Source organism: Oxyura jamaicensis, chromosome 3, assembly GCF_011077185.1.
Source record: "Oxyura jamaicensis isolate SHBP4307 breed ruddy duck chromosome 3, BPBGC_Ojam_1.0, whole genome shotgun sequence".
NCBI lineage: Eukaryota > Metazoa > Chordata > Aves > Anseriformes > Anatidae > Oxyura > Oxyura jamaicensis.
Window position 1 is genome coordinate 71,057,847 of NC_048895.1, and position 12,710 is coordinate 71,070,556.

Sequence of the window (12,710 nt, forward strand, 5' to 3'; positions counted from 1 at the left end):
CCTGTCTAATTCAAGTGTCCGCTAAAACCCCCATTGCTCAGAGACTGTAAGCAAAGTGACCCGACACAGGTGAGCTGGCTGCGACCCTCGCTGAACCCGCAGCCATCCCACAAAGCCGCTTTTGTACAGGATGCTTCAGCAGAAAGTGAGCAAATCTGCTGGGGTGGCAGAAAGCTTTGCTGTGATAGCTGCGACCCCTCCAGAACTGCTTTGTCACCGTGCTGGGCTGCATTCACCACGGGGAACAACGTCCCGTCATGTCACCGCAGAGCGCATCACACAAAGAGCTGGGGGGAGCTTCCTTTACCCAGGGTGTTCTTGAGCTGTAAATCTCATTGTCATGGGAATTTGTGGATGCCAGATTTCTGCACTTGGCCAAAAAGCAAATAAATTCACATGAAAAAGATGCACCAAAAGGAATTGAACACTAAGGTACCACAAAAGCCGTGAGCAGCAGCTGACCGCAGGCTGGGAGGGCAGTGGGGAAGCACCACTGCCACGTTTGCTTCCTCTTCCAATTCTTGTTTCTCCCAGCTGCTGTCAGAAACAGGCTCCTCACTTTGGGATCGGTGACGAGCCAGCTCCCTGCTCTGCCACACGCGCTGCATGCAGCCTGCTTTCCCTTCCTCCCCGGTGAAAAGAGAAGTCGGAGAACTAACTTTCTGTACAGTTACGTATGATGTACGCGTGCTACGGACAAGCTCTGCCCGCTGCAGGAGGTGCGTGGCCGGGTTGCCGTGGCACCGGGCTCTGTTGACGAAGGGACGCCATGGACCGCGGGCGGCTGCCGGTGGTGGTGGTGGCAGTGACGGGGCTGCTCCAGGACCCGGCTTTCCACGTGGCCAAGTGCACAGCTGAGGTGAGCAGCGGGGAGCGGTAGAGATAAACCCCACAACATCCGCAAACAGGTGTTCAGAGCGATGTGTGCGCTACGGCAGGTGCCGGGTGCCTGCTTCTGCAGGTGCCAAAGGCAGGAGGGGAGTGGTGCGATAGCTGGATTAACACGTGGCAGAGGCTGCAGGTGATTAGGGAAGTACAAGCTGGGATAGGACAGGGTGGAGGGGTACTAAACTGCTCATAAGCATTTTTTTTTCCCCATATCTGGAAAATCTAGGCACTGAAGCTGAAGTTTCCAAGCAAGTTTGCGGATCCTGTAATATGTCCTTTATTGGAATTTGCATGGCATGAATATTTACAGGAGAAAAAGAAGGTAACTCTCATTACTAACAGCTACCTGCACCTCTATAATTGAGTGTAGGTCTTGGCTCGTGGGCCAAGTTTGACAACTTCTGCCGGTAAGATAAGCAGGGCCCTCATGGCTTGGCTGTGTCTGTGAGTGCTGCTCAGAAAGTGCTGGGTGGCCCTGGGGAAATCCCTGGGGGACAAGGGCAGAGGAGCACGCAGGCAGCAGACCCTAAGCTGTGTGCAACATCAGAACATCTCACCAAAACCCATTGGGTTGGTCAGATTCGTGGTTTTGAAAACAGTTAAAGCATAAAAATACCACAGGCTGCCCTAGCAGTGGTGCAGTGTTGCCTGTTGCTTCTTCACTCAATGTGGAAATAATTCCTTGAGGCTTTAAATCCCTTTGCAACGCAGGAACTGCGCGGTGAGGTGTGGGCGTACGCCTCTCGTGTGATGTGCTTCGTTGACGGGCAGCTGCTGGGGGACGAGAAGGAGCTGCTCAGGTGGGCTCTCTGCCAGTGGGACTACCGCGATTTTAAGCCTGAGACGCTTTATCAAGCAATCTCTGAGGATTTCTACACCAAGCACCTGAAGAACAGCCAGGCAAGTAACGCACTTTTACAAGAAGAGCGCGAGGTATGCAGGCAGCTGTACGCATTATCAGATAAAACGCAGAGGATGCCGCACTGATTCCACACAGATTTGAGAACGGAGGGCACAGAGCAAGAACCGTGCCTTTTGGTGGGGTGGTGGGATGGGCACTCCTGCTGATTCATTTGTCCTGCCCTTACCGTACAGGCTGCGACAGGCGTGTGGACAAGGGCAAGGCAAAGAAGTGGGCCCTGCCCCGGGGTTTGCTTTAGCACACTGCTAGGGTTACTTCTGCCCAGAACAGAGTGAAACATCCTCTACTTTTTTGTTTGTTTAAACAAAGCAATAGAAATACTGTTCTGCACCAGCAATCCCACAGACGTTTGCTGAGATGGCTCTCACTGGGCTGCTGGGCACTGCCCCATGTTAGAAAGTGAGGGCTGCACTGAAGGCTGGCCTTCATCTCACTGGATTTGTTTTTCTTGTCCAAACAGCACGTGTTTGTGTACCTGGACATAGCCATTGATGAGCAGCCCATCGGGACACTTCTGTTTGAGGTATGTTGCTGTGAAGAACAGCAAAAGCAAAGAGCAAAGATGTTGTGGTTTCACTTGTCAAAGGAGGGGGGACCAAAATCTGACCAGTAGACATCAGTTATGAATTTCACGTTTCTCCTCTCACGCTCACTTTGCAGCTCTTTTCTGATGTGTGCCCCAAAACCTGTGAGAATTTCCACGCTCTGTGTGTTGGAGGAGTGAAGTCTCCTTGCAGCGGTCGAGAGCTGACTTACAAAAACTCCTGTTTTCATCGGCTGGTAAAAAATGGGTGGATCCAAGGAGGAGGTGCGTTTCCAAACGGCCCGAATAAATCTGGGTCACAGCAGAAGTGGGATGGGGTGATCTGCATGGGTTACAGCCCAAGAAGGCATAACCAAACACAACAGCAAAACCAATCTCTGCAGGACAAACTCTTAATCGATACATAGGAAAAACTGAAAACATTTTATTTTTTTAGCCATCTCACTTTCTAAATAGATAACAAGCATAGATCATTTATTCTTTTAATTATCCAAGGCTTTTTCAAAATATCTTTGGTTAAGTACATAGGAAACTAACTGAAACGTTGAAACACGAAGAGTATCCACAGGAAAACATATTACTTGCTTTATGGAGAGATTAACTTATAGAGGCAGTTAGCCAAGGCTCAGAGCCGTGCCAGATATGTTGGTGAGCTTCTCAAGCAGCAGAGCCTGGAGTCTCACACTGTGTGCTGAGCTGAAAGGCACCATGAACATCTCATCACACAGCTTGTCCAACACCCCAAGGGAGGACCAGATAGTGAGCTGTGTCAGGAGAGGTTGCCTTCATTACTCCCATTTGGTCTTTTATATCTCTTAGCTACATGTATTTCTTTCCTGTGTTTGCCTTGCTTACTCTAAATGCGAGTTCTCAAATCCATTTTAAGTTTATACTTTGGAGACAAACTTTGTACATTCCACTAACATCTAAGCAGGTATCTATGCAGTCCACAAAAACAACCTAAAATTACTGTCTCACCCATCAGAAATCTGTTCCAATGGGATTTTCTCTTTTACCATACCTTTTTTCTCAAGCAAGTTAGCAGCCTTAACCTGCCATAGCATCACAGCTGCCTTTTCCTCCTTCCTTGTTCTAACCCCGTTCTCTCTGACAGACACCCCTCTTCCAACCTGTCCCATCCTTGGCTGATGCAGTGACTCATGAAAAGTTCCCAAAAGTCTGTTAAAATGTTGGTACTAAAAGAGAAAGGTCTGTGCAATTGTTTCACCAGTAGATGGGGAACCCATGTCTCCGAGCTCTGCTGGAGCTGCTCAGACAACCCCGAATCCTGCCTGTGATACACGTGGCCTTTGACTGCTACTTCTGTCTGCCCTACAGACATAGTCACTGGGAGAGGAGATGGAGGAGAGTCAATCTATGGCCCCACCTTTGAAGGTATGTTTCCTTAATTACCTGACTGCGCAGATGGCAAATTTAAGCAAAAATCAAGTTGTTTACTCAGTCTTACTTACAGAATAACCTGGGGATTTTCTTTCATTTCCCAGGAGGAGATGGTTTGATTTTTCAGTGGGAGTTTGTTTTAGGCATTGACTTGAAGTCTTGGCCCCCTCTTCTGATGCTGGGTACTCAGCTCCACCTGTCCCTTTTCCCTGACAAAATTAGGGCTGAGATTCACCCGCCTGCCCACTTCAAACCATGAATACTCACCCCTGTGGGAGGACGTTAGATGTGTAGAAGTGGGTTAGCTGCAGGCTGTTGATACCACTTATTCAAATGTGTTTAAAGTAATGGAGGTGAGTTGACTTTATCTCCAGATTTCCTGGGCCTCAGGCAGCTTTTAAGGCTTGTGCACACCGCAGGCAGCGCTGCTGTCGGTTCTGTGACTGCGGTTGGATGCAGAGTTACTTCTGAATCCAACTACATGCAGAAGGTCCATAAGGCTGTGAAAGTCGAGAAATGACAGGCATGAGCGAGTTTAACAAGAAGTGTCCCCCCATGCTGACAGAAAGTAATAAGATGTAAAGAAAAAAGAACATTATGACATGCAGTGTTTTAGAAAAACCACCCATATAAATGACATAGGTGTTTGGGCTACTCCATTTGGATTAAATGCTACCCATAAAGATGTTTAAGGCAGTTAAGGCGCTTCTGAAAATGATTTATGTTCTCTTATGTAAAAGCTTGCTTTCTGCCAATGTCACAACCAATGTTATATTCGAGCAGGCTGGGCAGCAGCCAACAGTGAGATCAGAAGTGCCAAGAGTAGCTGAAAACTTTATTTTCAAAGGTAATGAAGAGCCCACTTTCACCTTGAGGCCACGGACCAAGCCAAAGCAGGCTGCAAGTGGGAAGCCTGGCGGGTTTGACCACCACTGCCCAGAGCCCTGCTCCTTCTCCTTAACATTTAAAAATGGCCCATTGCTTTTCATCCTCCAGCAAGGTGCTCACTCGGGTACGCCCGTCTATTTTAAGGCTTAGATTGCTTTCCAAGTACTTCCCGCCACACTGTTTACACGGAGGACAGAGGACAAATATCTTCGATATCTGCAAACAGTGACAGATGCCTCTGTCAGATGGCGAAACTCTGTTCTGTGAAACCGGGCACTTGGCACACCTCCGCTCACTGCAACGCTTGCTGAAATTAAAGGGACGCGGCTACGTTTTACCGTAATGAGCTCAAAGCACAGAGGTAATTACAGAGAATCATTTGGATCGAAGCATCATGGAGCGCAGAGCATCCCGCTCCAAAATTAGACTGCTGAAGTCATTCTGCGAACCACGAGTCAGCGTTCGGGGAGTAACTCTTTAGTTAACATTTAATTACCATTTTTGTGAATCAGCTTCTCAGAAGAGCACTCAAACAAGGTAAAAATGATCCCCCCCAAAATCAATTTTAAAATCTAAACATTTCTACAGTTTCAAGCTCGTTGAGAGTTTTATCAGGCCCTGGACCACTCGCTGTGATCAGGCAGGAGATGAGCAGTGGAGGAGGTCAGGATCAGTGCTCCCCTGCTCCCCACCTCCTCGCCGGGCTCTGTCCATGGAAGAAGAAGCATGCAGTCCTTGCTGCCATCCCCCAAACCCAAGCACGGCTTCTGCTTACACTGTCACGTCTCTATCCTCAGCTGTCCCTCCCGAGCTATTTCTGAACATCCCGCCCCAGCCGGGCTCCTCCTGGCAAAGATGCTCTAGCCACCCTCTGAGCCCCCAGCCACGCTCCCCCAGATCCTCCACGATTTCATGCCGTGGTCCAGGTGGCAATGTGCTTAATGCAGATGAACAAAAGGTGGGATGCAAGTGGAGATCCTGCCCTGCTGCTCCTCTGCCTGGCAGCTTCCTCACCCAGACAGTGGGAATAATCTGAAGCAGCCCCAGGGATAGTGCTCTGCTCACTGCCCTGAGCTCCTCCAGCCGGAGATGTTACAGACCAACAACAGGGAGACGGAGGCATTGCTGTGCTTGTTCCAATATTCAGAAATACCTGAAGTGCTTTTCCAGGAGTATTTTTCATTGGATTCTTTACTGGGTTGAGAACTGAGTATTAGCAGGAAGCTTTTCCTAGGAAGGACATTGATTCACACCAGACTTTACTCACATGAAACTTGAGGGACTTTTGGGGAAAAAGAGTAAGTGTGAATGGTGAAGAAAGATGTGGGAGGTTATGGGAGTGGGAGGTTGTGGCAGCTGGAAGTGAAGCACAGCAGAGGAAGGAAGCAGCACAAGTGCTGCCTCTTATCCCTGAACTCTTTTCCCAGATGAAAACTTCTCCATCCATCACAAGGGAAGAGGAGTCCTCGGGATGGCCAACAAGGGCCGCCACAGCAATGGCTCCCAGTTCTACATCACCCTCCAGCCAGTTCCCCACCTGGATAAAAAGTGCGTGGCCTTTGGGTATGTATGCACGAGTCTGCATCTGCTGCAGCATGCAGGACGTTGCCCTAGCTCTGCAGGACATTGCTGCCCTGGAGGGAGGTCCATTAAGTCCCTAAGGCTGCTGCAACATCGATGTCTCTGGCCAGGGGGAGGATGGCTATGTCAGATTTGAGGTACTCCTCCTCCCTCCATGTCTCCGGCGTGGGCTGGCTTGATCAAGCTGGAAAACCCAGTGGCAAAGCTAAGGCAGCTGCTGGGGGCTCTCGAGGACGAAGGCTACAAATCGGTGGCTGAATAGCTTGGTGTCAGCTGAAGGTGTGCCCTGACAGGCACGGGGACGTTGAGCAAAGCCTTCAGCCTCTGGTCTGCCCGCAGGAGCTGAGATAAATTGTTTTAGCAAATGCTTGTCTCAGTAGGTTAATGCACATGGCTGGCCCTGGTGGGATTTTTACAATTTCCGAAATGTAATAAGGAAGGTAATCACTCTGCGCAGTTTGCTCGGCATAGGAGCGTAAAATATGCATGTATTGCCAGAGAGAAATCTACTGTGCAGCTTCCATGTAGTTGCATTATGGATAGCATTTTGGGAGGGTGTGAAAAGCATGACTGCCTAACCTACAGAGAACAAACCATGCAGGATGGCTGGCTGGACAGATTTCTAATGGTGTTTCTAATGGTGTTTACCTCAAGTTCCTGCCTCTCCACCAGCTCTGTGTAATCTGGAAAGTGCAGGACCCTTGAGCATAACTGACCCTTGTTAGAAGGCTAATCTCTACAGGACAAGCTCTTAATTAACGTATATATAAATGGGAAAACATTTTCTCTTCTGGCCATCTCACTTTGAAAACAGAGGAAAACTTTGGATAATTTGTTCTTTTACTTATCTAAGACTTTCTGAAAAGATCTTGAAAACAGCAAAGGTTGCAAAACACAGGGTGCAGGATGGCACTGCGAAGGGAAGAAATGAAAGGTATTTCTCCGGGAGACTCTTCCAGTAACTGTCTCTTCCGACATTTAGCACATTTTTTTGATTTCTTTCTCCTCAAAAGTAATGGCCATTTGCAGCTGGGTTATTTCTTGAAATAAATGTAACCATGCAAACTCATAGGAACTCCTAACATGCCAGTTAGCATCCATTTAATCAAGAACCCATGGTGAGGAAAGAGCAGAGCCTGCTTGGTTCTGTTACAGCCCCGCAGCAGCTGCAGAGGGGACGCTGCTCTGGCAGTGACAGCAGCTCAGAGCTGCTCTTTTCCCCTACCCCAGGCAAGTGATTGAGGGCACGGAGGTTCTCCAGCGACTGGAAGCCGTACCGACGTACAACGAAAGGCCTATAGTGGACTGCAAAATTTTGGACTGTGGGACCTTCCAGCCATAATCAACGGTTGGATTTCCTGCATGCAGTAAGATAGAGCACTGTTTTCTGCTCAGGCTTTCAGTTAAGATAAGAATAAAAACACTTTGTACAAGACCAGGTTTTGGAATCATTATTTTGACTTAAAAAAGTGTTCGTAGGCTGTTAAAAGCACTTCTACCAAGTGTAGGGAAAGACTTGTGAACATATGCCAGTGCAAATCCCCAGTTTACAAATAATGGTGTTAAAATATGACGATACAGTGACAGGCAGACACAGTAAGATGCACGTGTGGCTAAAATACAGGTGTGCAGATGGGTATGCACCCAGACAGACAAAGCCAACTGGTCTTGGCTAAATTCTGACTCCACTGCAACCTCCATGCACAGCACAGAGCGCAGCTCAGGGCAGCATTGCCCAGCCCAGCTGTGACACCACGTGCAGCCCGCATGTGGTAACTCACATCTCTTAGAGGAAAGGAGAAAAAAATATCTGCAGGACTGAGGCCTCTCTGAATGCCGTACATTTGATCCTGCAGCCACTGCTCTTAAATAAAATCCCTTGAAATAACCCTTGAAATCAGGTTGAGCTGCATCAGGCTAAAACCAGAAATGTTAAAATAAGCTTAAGATTTAAGTAATTGTTTTTGACAGATAGTCTCAAATAACAAAAATGTTTTTAAGTTATTATTACCACTAAAACAGAGAAAAATGTTGTTTATAAAGTTAGCACACAACAGGAAATGTTAAGGTTACCTACGGATGCAAATATCTAATACACGACTGCTGGTGTTGGTGACTGCATACATGGAAGACGTCTCTGGTGTATGGAGCAGAGCCTGGGCACTGATGGTTCCAGGAGAGGATGGCAGAGAAGCACTAAAAGAAGAAAATGAAAACGCAGCCTGGAAAGAGAGGCCATGAGGAAGTGCACTGGAAACTCAAAGGAAGGAGCAGTCATAAGGGCTGGGGTGCAGACACAATGCTGCGAGCTGTGTCAGGGACACACGGACACTGTCAGCTTACCTTTCTCTCACCTTTATTTCCAGCAGCACGAAGAGGCTGTACCGAGGGAGTGACCTTTGCTCCTGGGCTGAGCTTTCTGCATGAGCCACTCAAATCTGCAAAACAGGGCCAGCGTAAGATGGGAAAGGTGGAATTAGCAAAGCATTAGGAGAGGCCCAGTTTTGTCTGAGCTTAAGCCTGTGGATTTCAGGAATAGCAACATGCCAAAGTTTCTTTGCTAAATGGGGATGAATTTAACAAATTGCTTACCATGAGTTTAACTTCATGCATTAAGAGGGCGTAGACCTAGAATGATCCCACATGTTCTGAGGGAGTATAACAAACATCTTAGTTTTAGCAAGGGAAATCAGATTTTCTTTATTTATGGTACAAAACAAAAATATTCTTTAACCTAAAATATATGTATATCTTCAGCTAGCTAAGGAGCTGTCAACACATTTTCTCCTTTTATTTTCTAAAGAGTTCTGAAATCTATACACAGACTACTGTACAAGAACTAAGTCTTCTGTAGGAACATTTCAAATCAATTAAAATGCCTAGAGAATAATTATTTTCACTTCATAGTTCTGTGCCAAAGGCAAAAATATGCTGTTGTGTTTTCTTCATAAAACAATATATGTCCTGACAGATTACATTTCATAAGCAGTAGGCAAAATGCTATGAAAAGATACGGCTTCAAAACCCAGTGTTGGGATGCAGGTTAGTGGCTCATATTTCTTGCAAGGACTTTAAATTGTGTTTAAATATTTGAAGATGGAAGTCGGAAAAGTAATTTTAATTCTGCAGGTTATGGAAGAAATTTTTAAAAGGACAATTCTTTGATTTGAAGGGAAATCACAGCATGTGCTTCAAGTCCAAACAGCATGACCTGAGAGTAGCAGGCAGGGCACAGGAGCTCGCGCTCTGCAGACGGGCAATGTTCAGGATCCTGCAGGGCAGACAAGCACCTGATCGCATCAGGCATTGGAAAGCTGATCCTGTGCCAAAGGTCACAGCCCTGACAGAAAGTGCAACGGCTGGATGCACCACATACAGGAGACATTTTGAATTTCAGGCATAAGAATCCTGCAGGCAAGCCATGATTACTGTATTCGCATTGGTCAGGAAGGGCGCTCTGCCAGCAAAATTGTGGCAAAATCCTTCATCCAGTATTGAGGTCACCTAAAAGAATGTGTCCTTTGGCCCTGGTTCCCCAGTTGCTGCAAGCTGGATACACCTAAGGAGCTCTGGGTGATGAACAGTGAAACAGAAAAGGAAGAATCTTGTTCATCTTGTTAACCTCAATCCACCTCAATTAAAGCACGTGCTGTGGGGCTGTAACCAGCCCTGATCGGACACACCTTCACAGCAGGTTTTGCAATCCTACCTGCCTCTCTGTGCAAGGATTAGCTCAGGTTAGCAGGCTCTGAGCACAGGCTCTGAGTCAACGTACTAGAAGTATTTTTGAAAGATTACACATGTTAAAAAATCATTTTGCAGAATCCAACAATGCACCAATATGTAATGGTATGAAGTACCCTGGAACCACTTTGGATGCTGTATTTTCCTTGTCAAAACCACTCAGGTAAGATAACACTTTTGAAACAAACAGAAATGTTTGCAAATTAAAACTAACACATATTCCCTTCAGTTTATCTGCTACATTTTGTTTCATTCATTGCCACCATCCCAGTCTGTGGTAGGCTCCCCTGGCACCTCTTCAAAGCCCCGTCATTATTGTCTTGCCCAGCATCAGCAGATGCAGGGCGATTTGCTGTGATTCCCAGGCATTTACTACATTTAAAATGTGCTTCCCTAAAATGGACATCTGCAGACCCTCAGGCTTTACCCCTTTCTGCCAAGTGCTTTGCATACATTTCCAGTAACGCAGTGCTTGTGTCCTGAAATTCAAAGCAGAGGTAAATGCCATACTGACCACTAAGTATATAACGGCGTAACGAGAAATGAATACAGTGATGAGTCTGGTATTTTAAATCCAACAACAACAACCCCGACTGCCGTGATCCTGCTGACCATATTCCTCAACAAAGTCCCGAGATGCTGACTTTAAGAAAAAAGAGGCAAACCACATTTATCATTCGCTTGGATTGCCACCAGCCCCCAGGATTACAGGACAGACATATTTTCACTCACTTGTGGAGACAAGCTGTAGCTGTAATTCTTGCCCTGCTGGTAGTCTTAGGTCTGTTTGGATTAATTCATTTTCTCTCTGGTTTTCCAAATATGTACACACTATTTTTTATCAATCATCTTTTAACAATCACATTTATCATATGTCCTATTTGTTTCCAGTCTAAAAAGGACTGCTGTCCTCATGAAACACAGGTCGCAGCAGGCAAGACGCTGCATGTTAAACCTGTGGACATCAGCTGGACTGCCACTCAGTCCCTCACAACACAAAACACCCTATTATTCACTGCTGAAAATACATTGAATATCATAACCCCCAAGAGCTGCAGAAAGGGAAAACCTGAGTTCAAATAACGCCTGATGCCTGTTGAAATTACAAGGGACTGACCCAGTGAATCAAGGCCGGCACATGCCAGCAGATCCTTGGTCCTTGTCCCAGCAGGACAGGCACCCCTGTGGCACGGCCAGCAGGGATGAGCAGGAGCCATCAGGAACTCCTGGCTTCAGCTGCCGTTTCGGCACTGCTGCAATATTTATTTATGCTGCTCCATAGCTTATTTTACGTGCTGCTGATTAAAAGTCATAACAGAAACATGGTATTTAAATAATGGCTGTGGAAACTATTTCTTCTCATTAAGGAGCCAGCAACTCTAATCATACCAAGGGAATAACCGAGCTGTGTCACACTGGCATGTGCAGACCAAAAGGTCACTGAGGTGGTGTGACTTCTCTACCTTTGTCACTTTCCTGAATGAAATTGGAACGCCATGAAATTCACAGCCAACAAGATATGTCAGGGCATCTCACCACAGCATCTAGGAGGCGTCCCTTTATACCACAGAATTCATTTTGTCTGCTGTTTTCTTTGCTTTTCTGTTTTCTCTGTGAGACTTCTTTGCAGGAAGGCAAAGCGTGAGCCATCCCGCACATCCCAAGAGATGATGGCAGAGAACTTCTTCACCCAAATTATGTTATCAGCAGTCACAGAATCACAGAATATCCCTGGGTGGATGGGACCCACGAGGATCATCGAGTCCAGCCCCTGGCTCCACACAGGACCACCCCAAAATCAGACCTGCAGTCCTTGCCCAGTAATCCCGGCAGGTGGCTTGTCTGAGAGCTCCTGATGCTGTACGGGTCTCGTGGCAATACAACACCTTCTGGCCAGAGAGTAAAATGGAGGATTAAGCTAGAAGTTTATTTGGCAGTCTCCTCCTCTGTAGTGCGCAAGCCCAGCTCATGCTTAAGAGAAACGGGAGAATTTTCCCGATTTAATCTTTTCTGCTCGTCTTTCACTCCGACGGCACCTTTCCCCGATCAGCACCACAACCGGGTTTGCTCTGCAGCTCTAGCCGGGCTCTCCTGTACCAAACCTGGACCTGGACCACCACATCTGTTTGCCTCGGTTTCCCAACATTTGCCTGCGTCGGCGTTGCACAAGCATTTTTATGACAGACATTTTTACTTGCAGAGGGCCTGAGGGGGAAAGAAAAGGCCAAGAGAGGGGTAAAAAACAAACAAACAAAAAAAAACAGGGAGGGGGAAAACTCCCCGGGTGTGAGGGGGCACGGCGCCGGTCAGAGCAGCCGTTACCCTCCCTCACGGCTCCAACGGCCGCCCCCTCACAGCGGGCGGGGCGCGGCCATTCGCGTGACGCGGCCGGGGCGAGGCGGGGCCCGGCGGCGCCGCTCAGAGGGTGCGCGGCGGCGGCGGGAGCGGAGCGCGGCGGGGCCGAAGGGAAGGGAAGAAGGGAAGAGAACGGGAAGCGCCGCCGAGCGGGAGCCGCCACCCAGCGCCGCGCCGCAGCCGCCGCCGCCGCCGCCATGGGCCGGGGAGCCGCGCTCCCGCTGGCCGCCCTCTGCCTGGCCGCCCTCTGCGCCGCGGGCGGCGCGCGGAGCCGTTGGGCGCGTGAGGCCGGCGGCGAGGAGACCGTTGGTGAGTGCCTCGCGCTGCCCGCCCCCCGGGGGGGGGGGGCCCCCCCCGGGCCCGCGCCCGCGCGGCGGGGCGGCGCCG

General features: G+C 48.3%; 2 protein-coding genes and 1 long non-coding RNA gene across 4 annotated transcripts in view; 2 read left to right on the forward strand and 1 right to left on the reverse strand.

Moving 5' to 3' along the window:
• Positions 1-675: 675 nt before the first annotated feature.
• On the forward strand, positions 676-7,662 carry PPIL6 (peptidylprolyl isomerase like 6). 2 transcript variants are annotated; one of them, XM_035323199.1, is made up of 8 exons: positions 676-859; positions 1,115-1,210; positions 1,600-1,788; positions 2,271-2,333; positions 2,471-2,618; positions 3,693-3,749; positions 6,071-6,206; positions 7,455-7,662. In XM_035323199.1, exons 1-8 carry the CDS (start codon positions 770-772, stop codon positions 7,564-7,566), a joined length of 891 nt encoding a protein of 296 aa, XP_035179090.1. In that variant the 5' UTR covers positions 676-769; the 3' UTR covers positions 7,567-7,662. The 2 variants fall into 2 exon arrangements, with proteins under 2 accessions (XP_035179090.1, XP_035179091.1); XM_035323200.1 differs by lacking the exon at positions 1,115-1,210.
• Positions 7,663-8,295: 633 nt separating this feature from the next.
• Positions 8,296-10,873, reverse strand: LOC118165232. The gene is made up of 3 exons (XR_004749930.1): positions 10,701-10,873; positions 8,579-8,662; positions 8,296-8,420 (listed from the first exon to the last, which is right to left on the reverse strand). It is a non-coding gene; the product is annotated as an uncharacterized LOC118165232 (long non-coding RNA).
• Positions 8,494-12,710, forward strand: part of CD164 (CD164 molecule) — a 15,389-nt gene continuing 11,172 nt past the window's right edge. Inside the window, exons 1-4 of the mRNA XM_035323201.1 lie at positions 8,494-8,497; positions 11,599-11,609; positions 12,435-12,452; positions 12,511-12,632. Of these exons, the coding sequence (XP_035179092.1) occupies positions 12,521-12,632 (112 nt within the window). The 5' untranslated portion in view covers positions 8,494-8,497; positions 11,599-11,609; positions 12,435-12,452; positions 12,511-12,520. The remainder of the gene's footprint in view (positions 8,498-11,598; positions 11,610-12,434; positions 12,453-12,510; positions 12,633-12,710) is intronic.

Bases quoted from the DNA above. Each gene is read 5' to 3' on its own strand.
- PPIL6 (XM_035323199.1), top strand. From the start codon at position 770: ATGGACCGCGGGCGGCTGCCGGTGGTGGTGGTGGCAGTGACGGGGCTG. The intron at 1,789-2,270 runs GCAAGTAACGCA...TTGTCCAAACAG, and splicing joins AGCACCTGAAGAACAGCCAG to CACGTGTTTGTGTACCTGGA. The intron at 2,334-2,470 runs GTATGTTGCTGT...CTCACTTTGCAG, and splicing joins TCGGGACACTTCTGTTTGAG to CTCTTTTCTGATGTGTGCCC.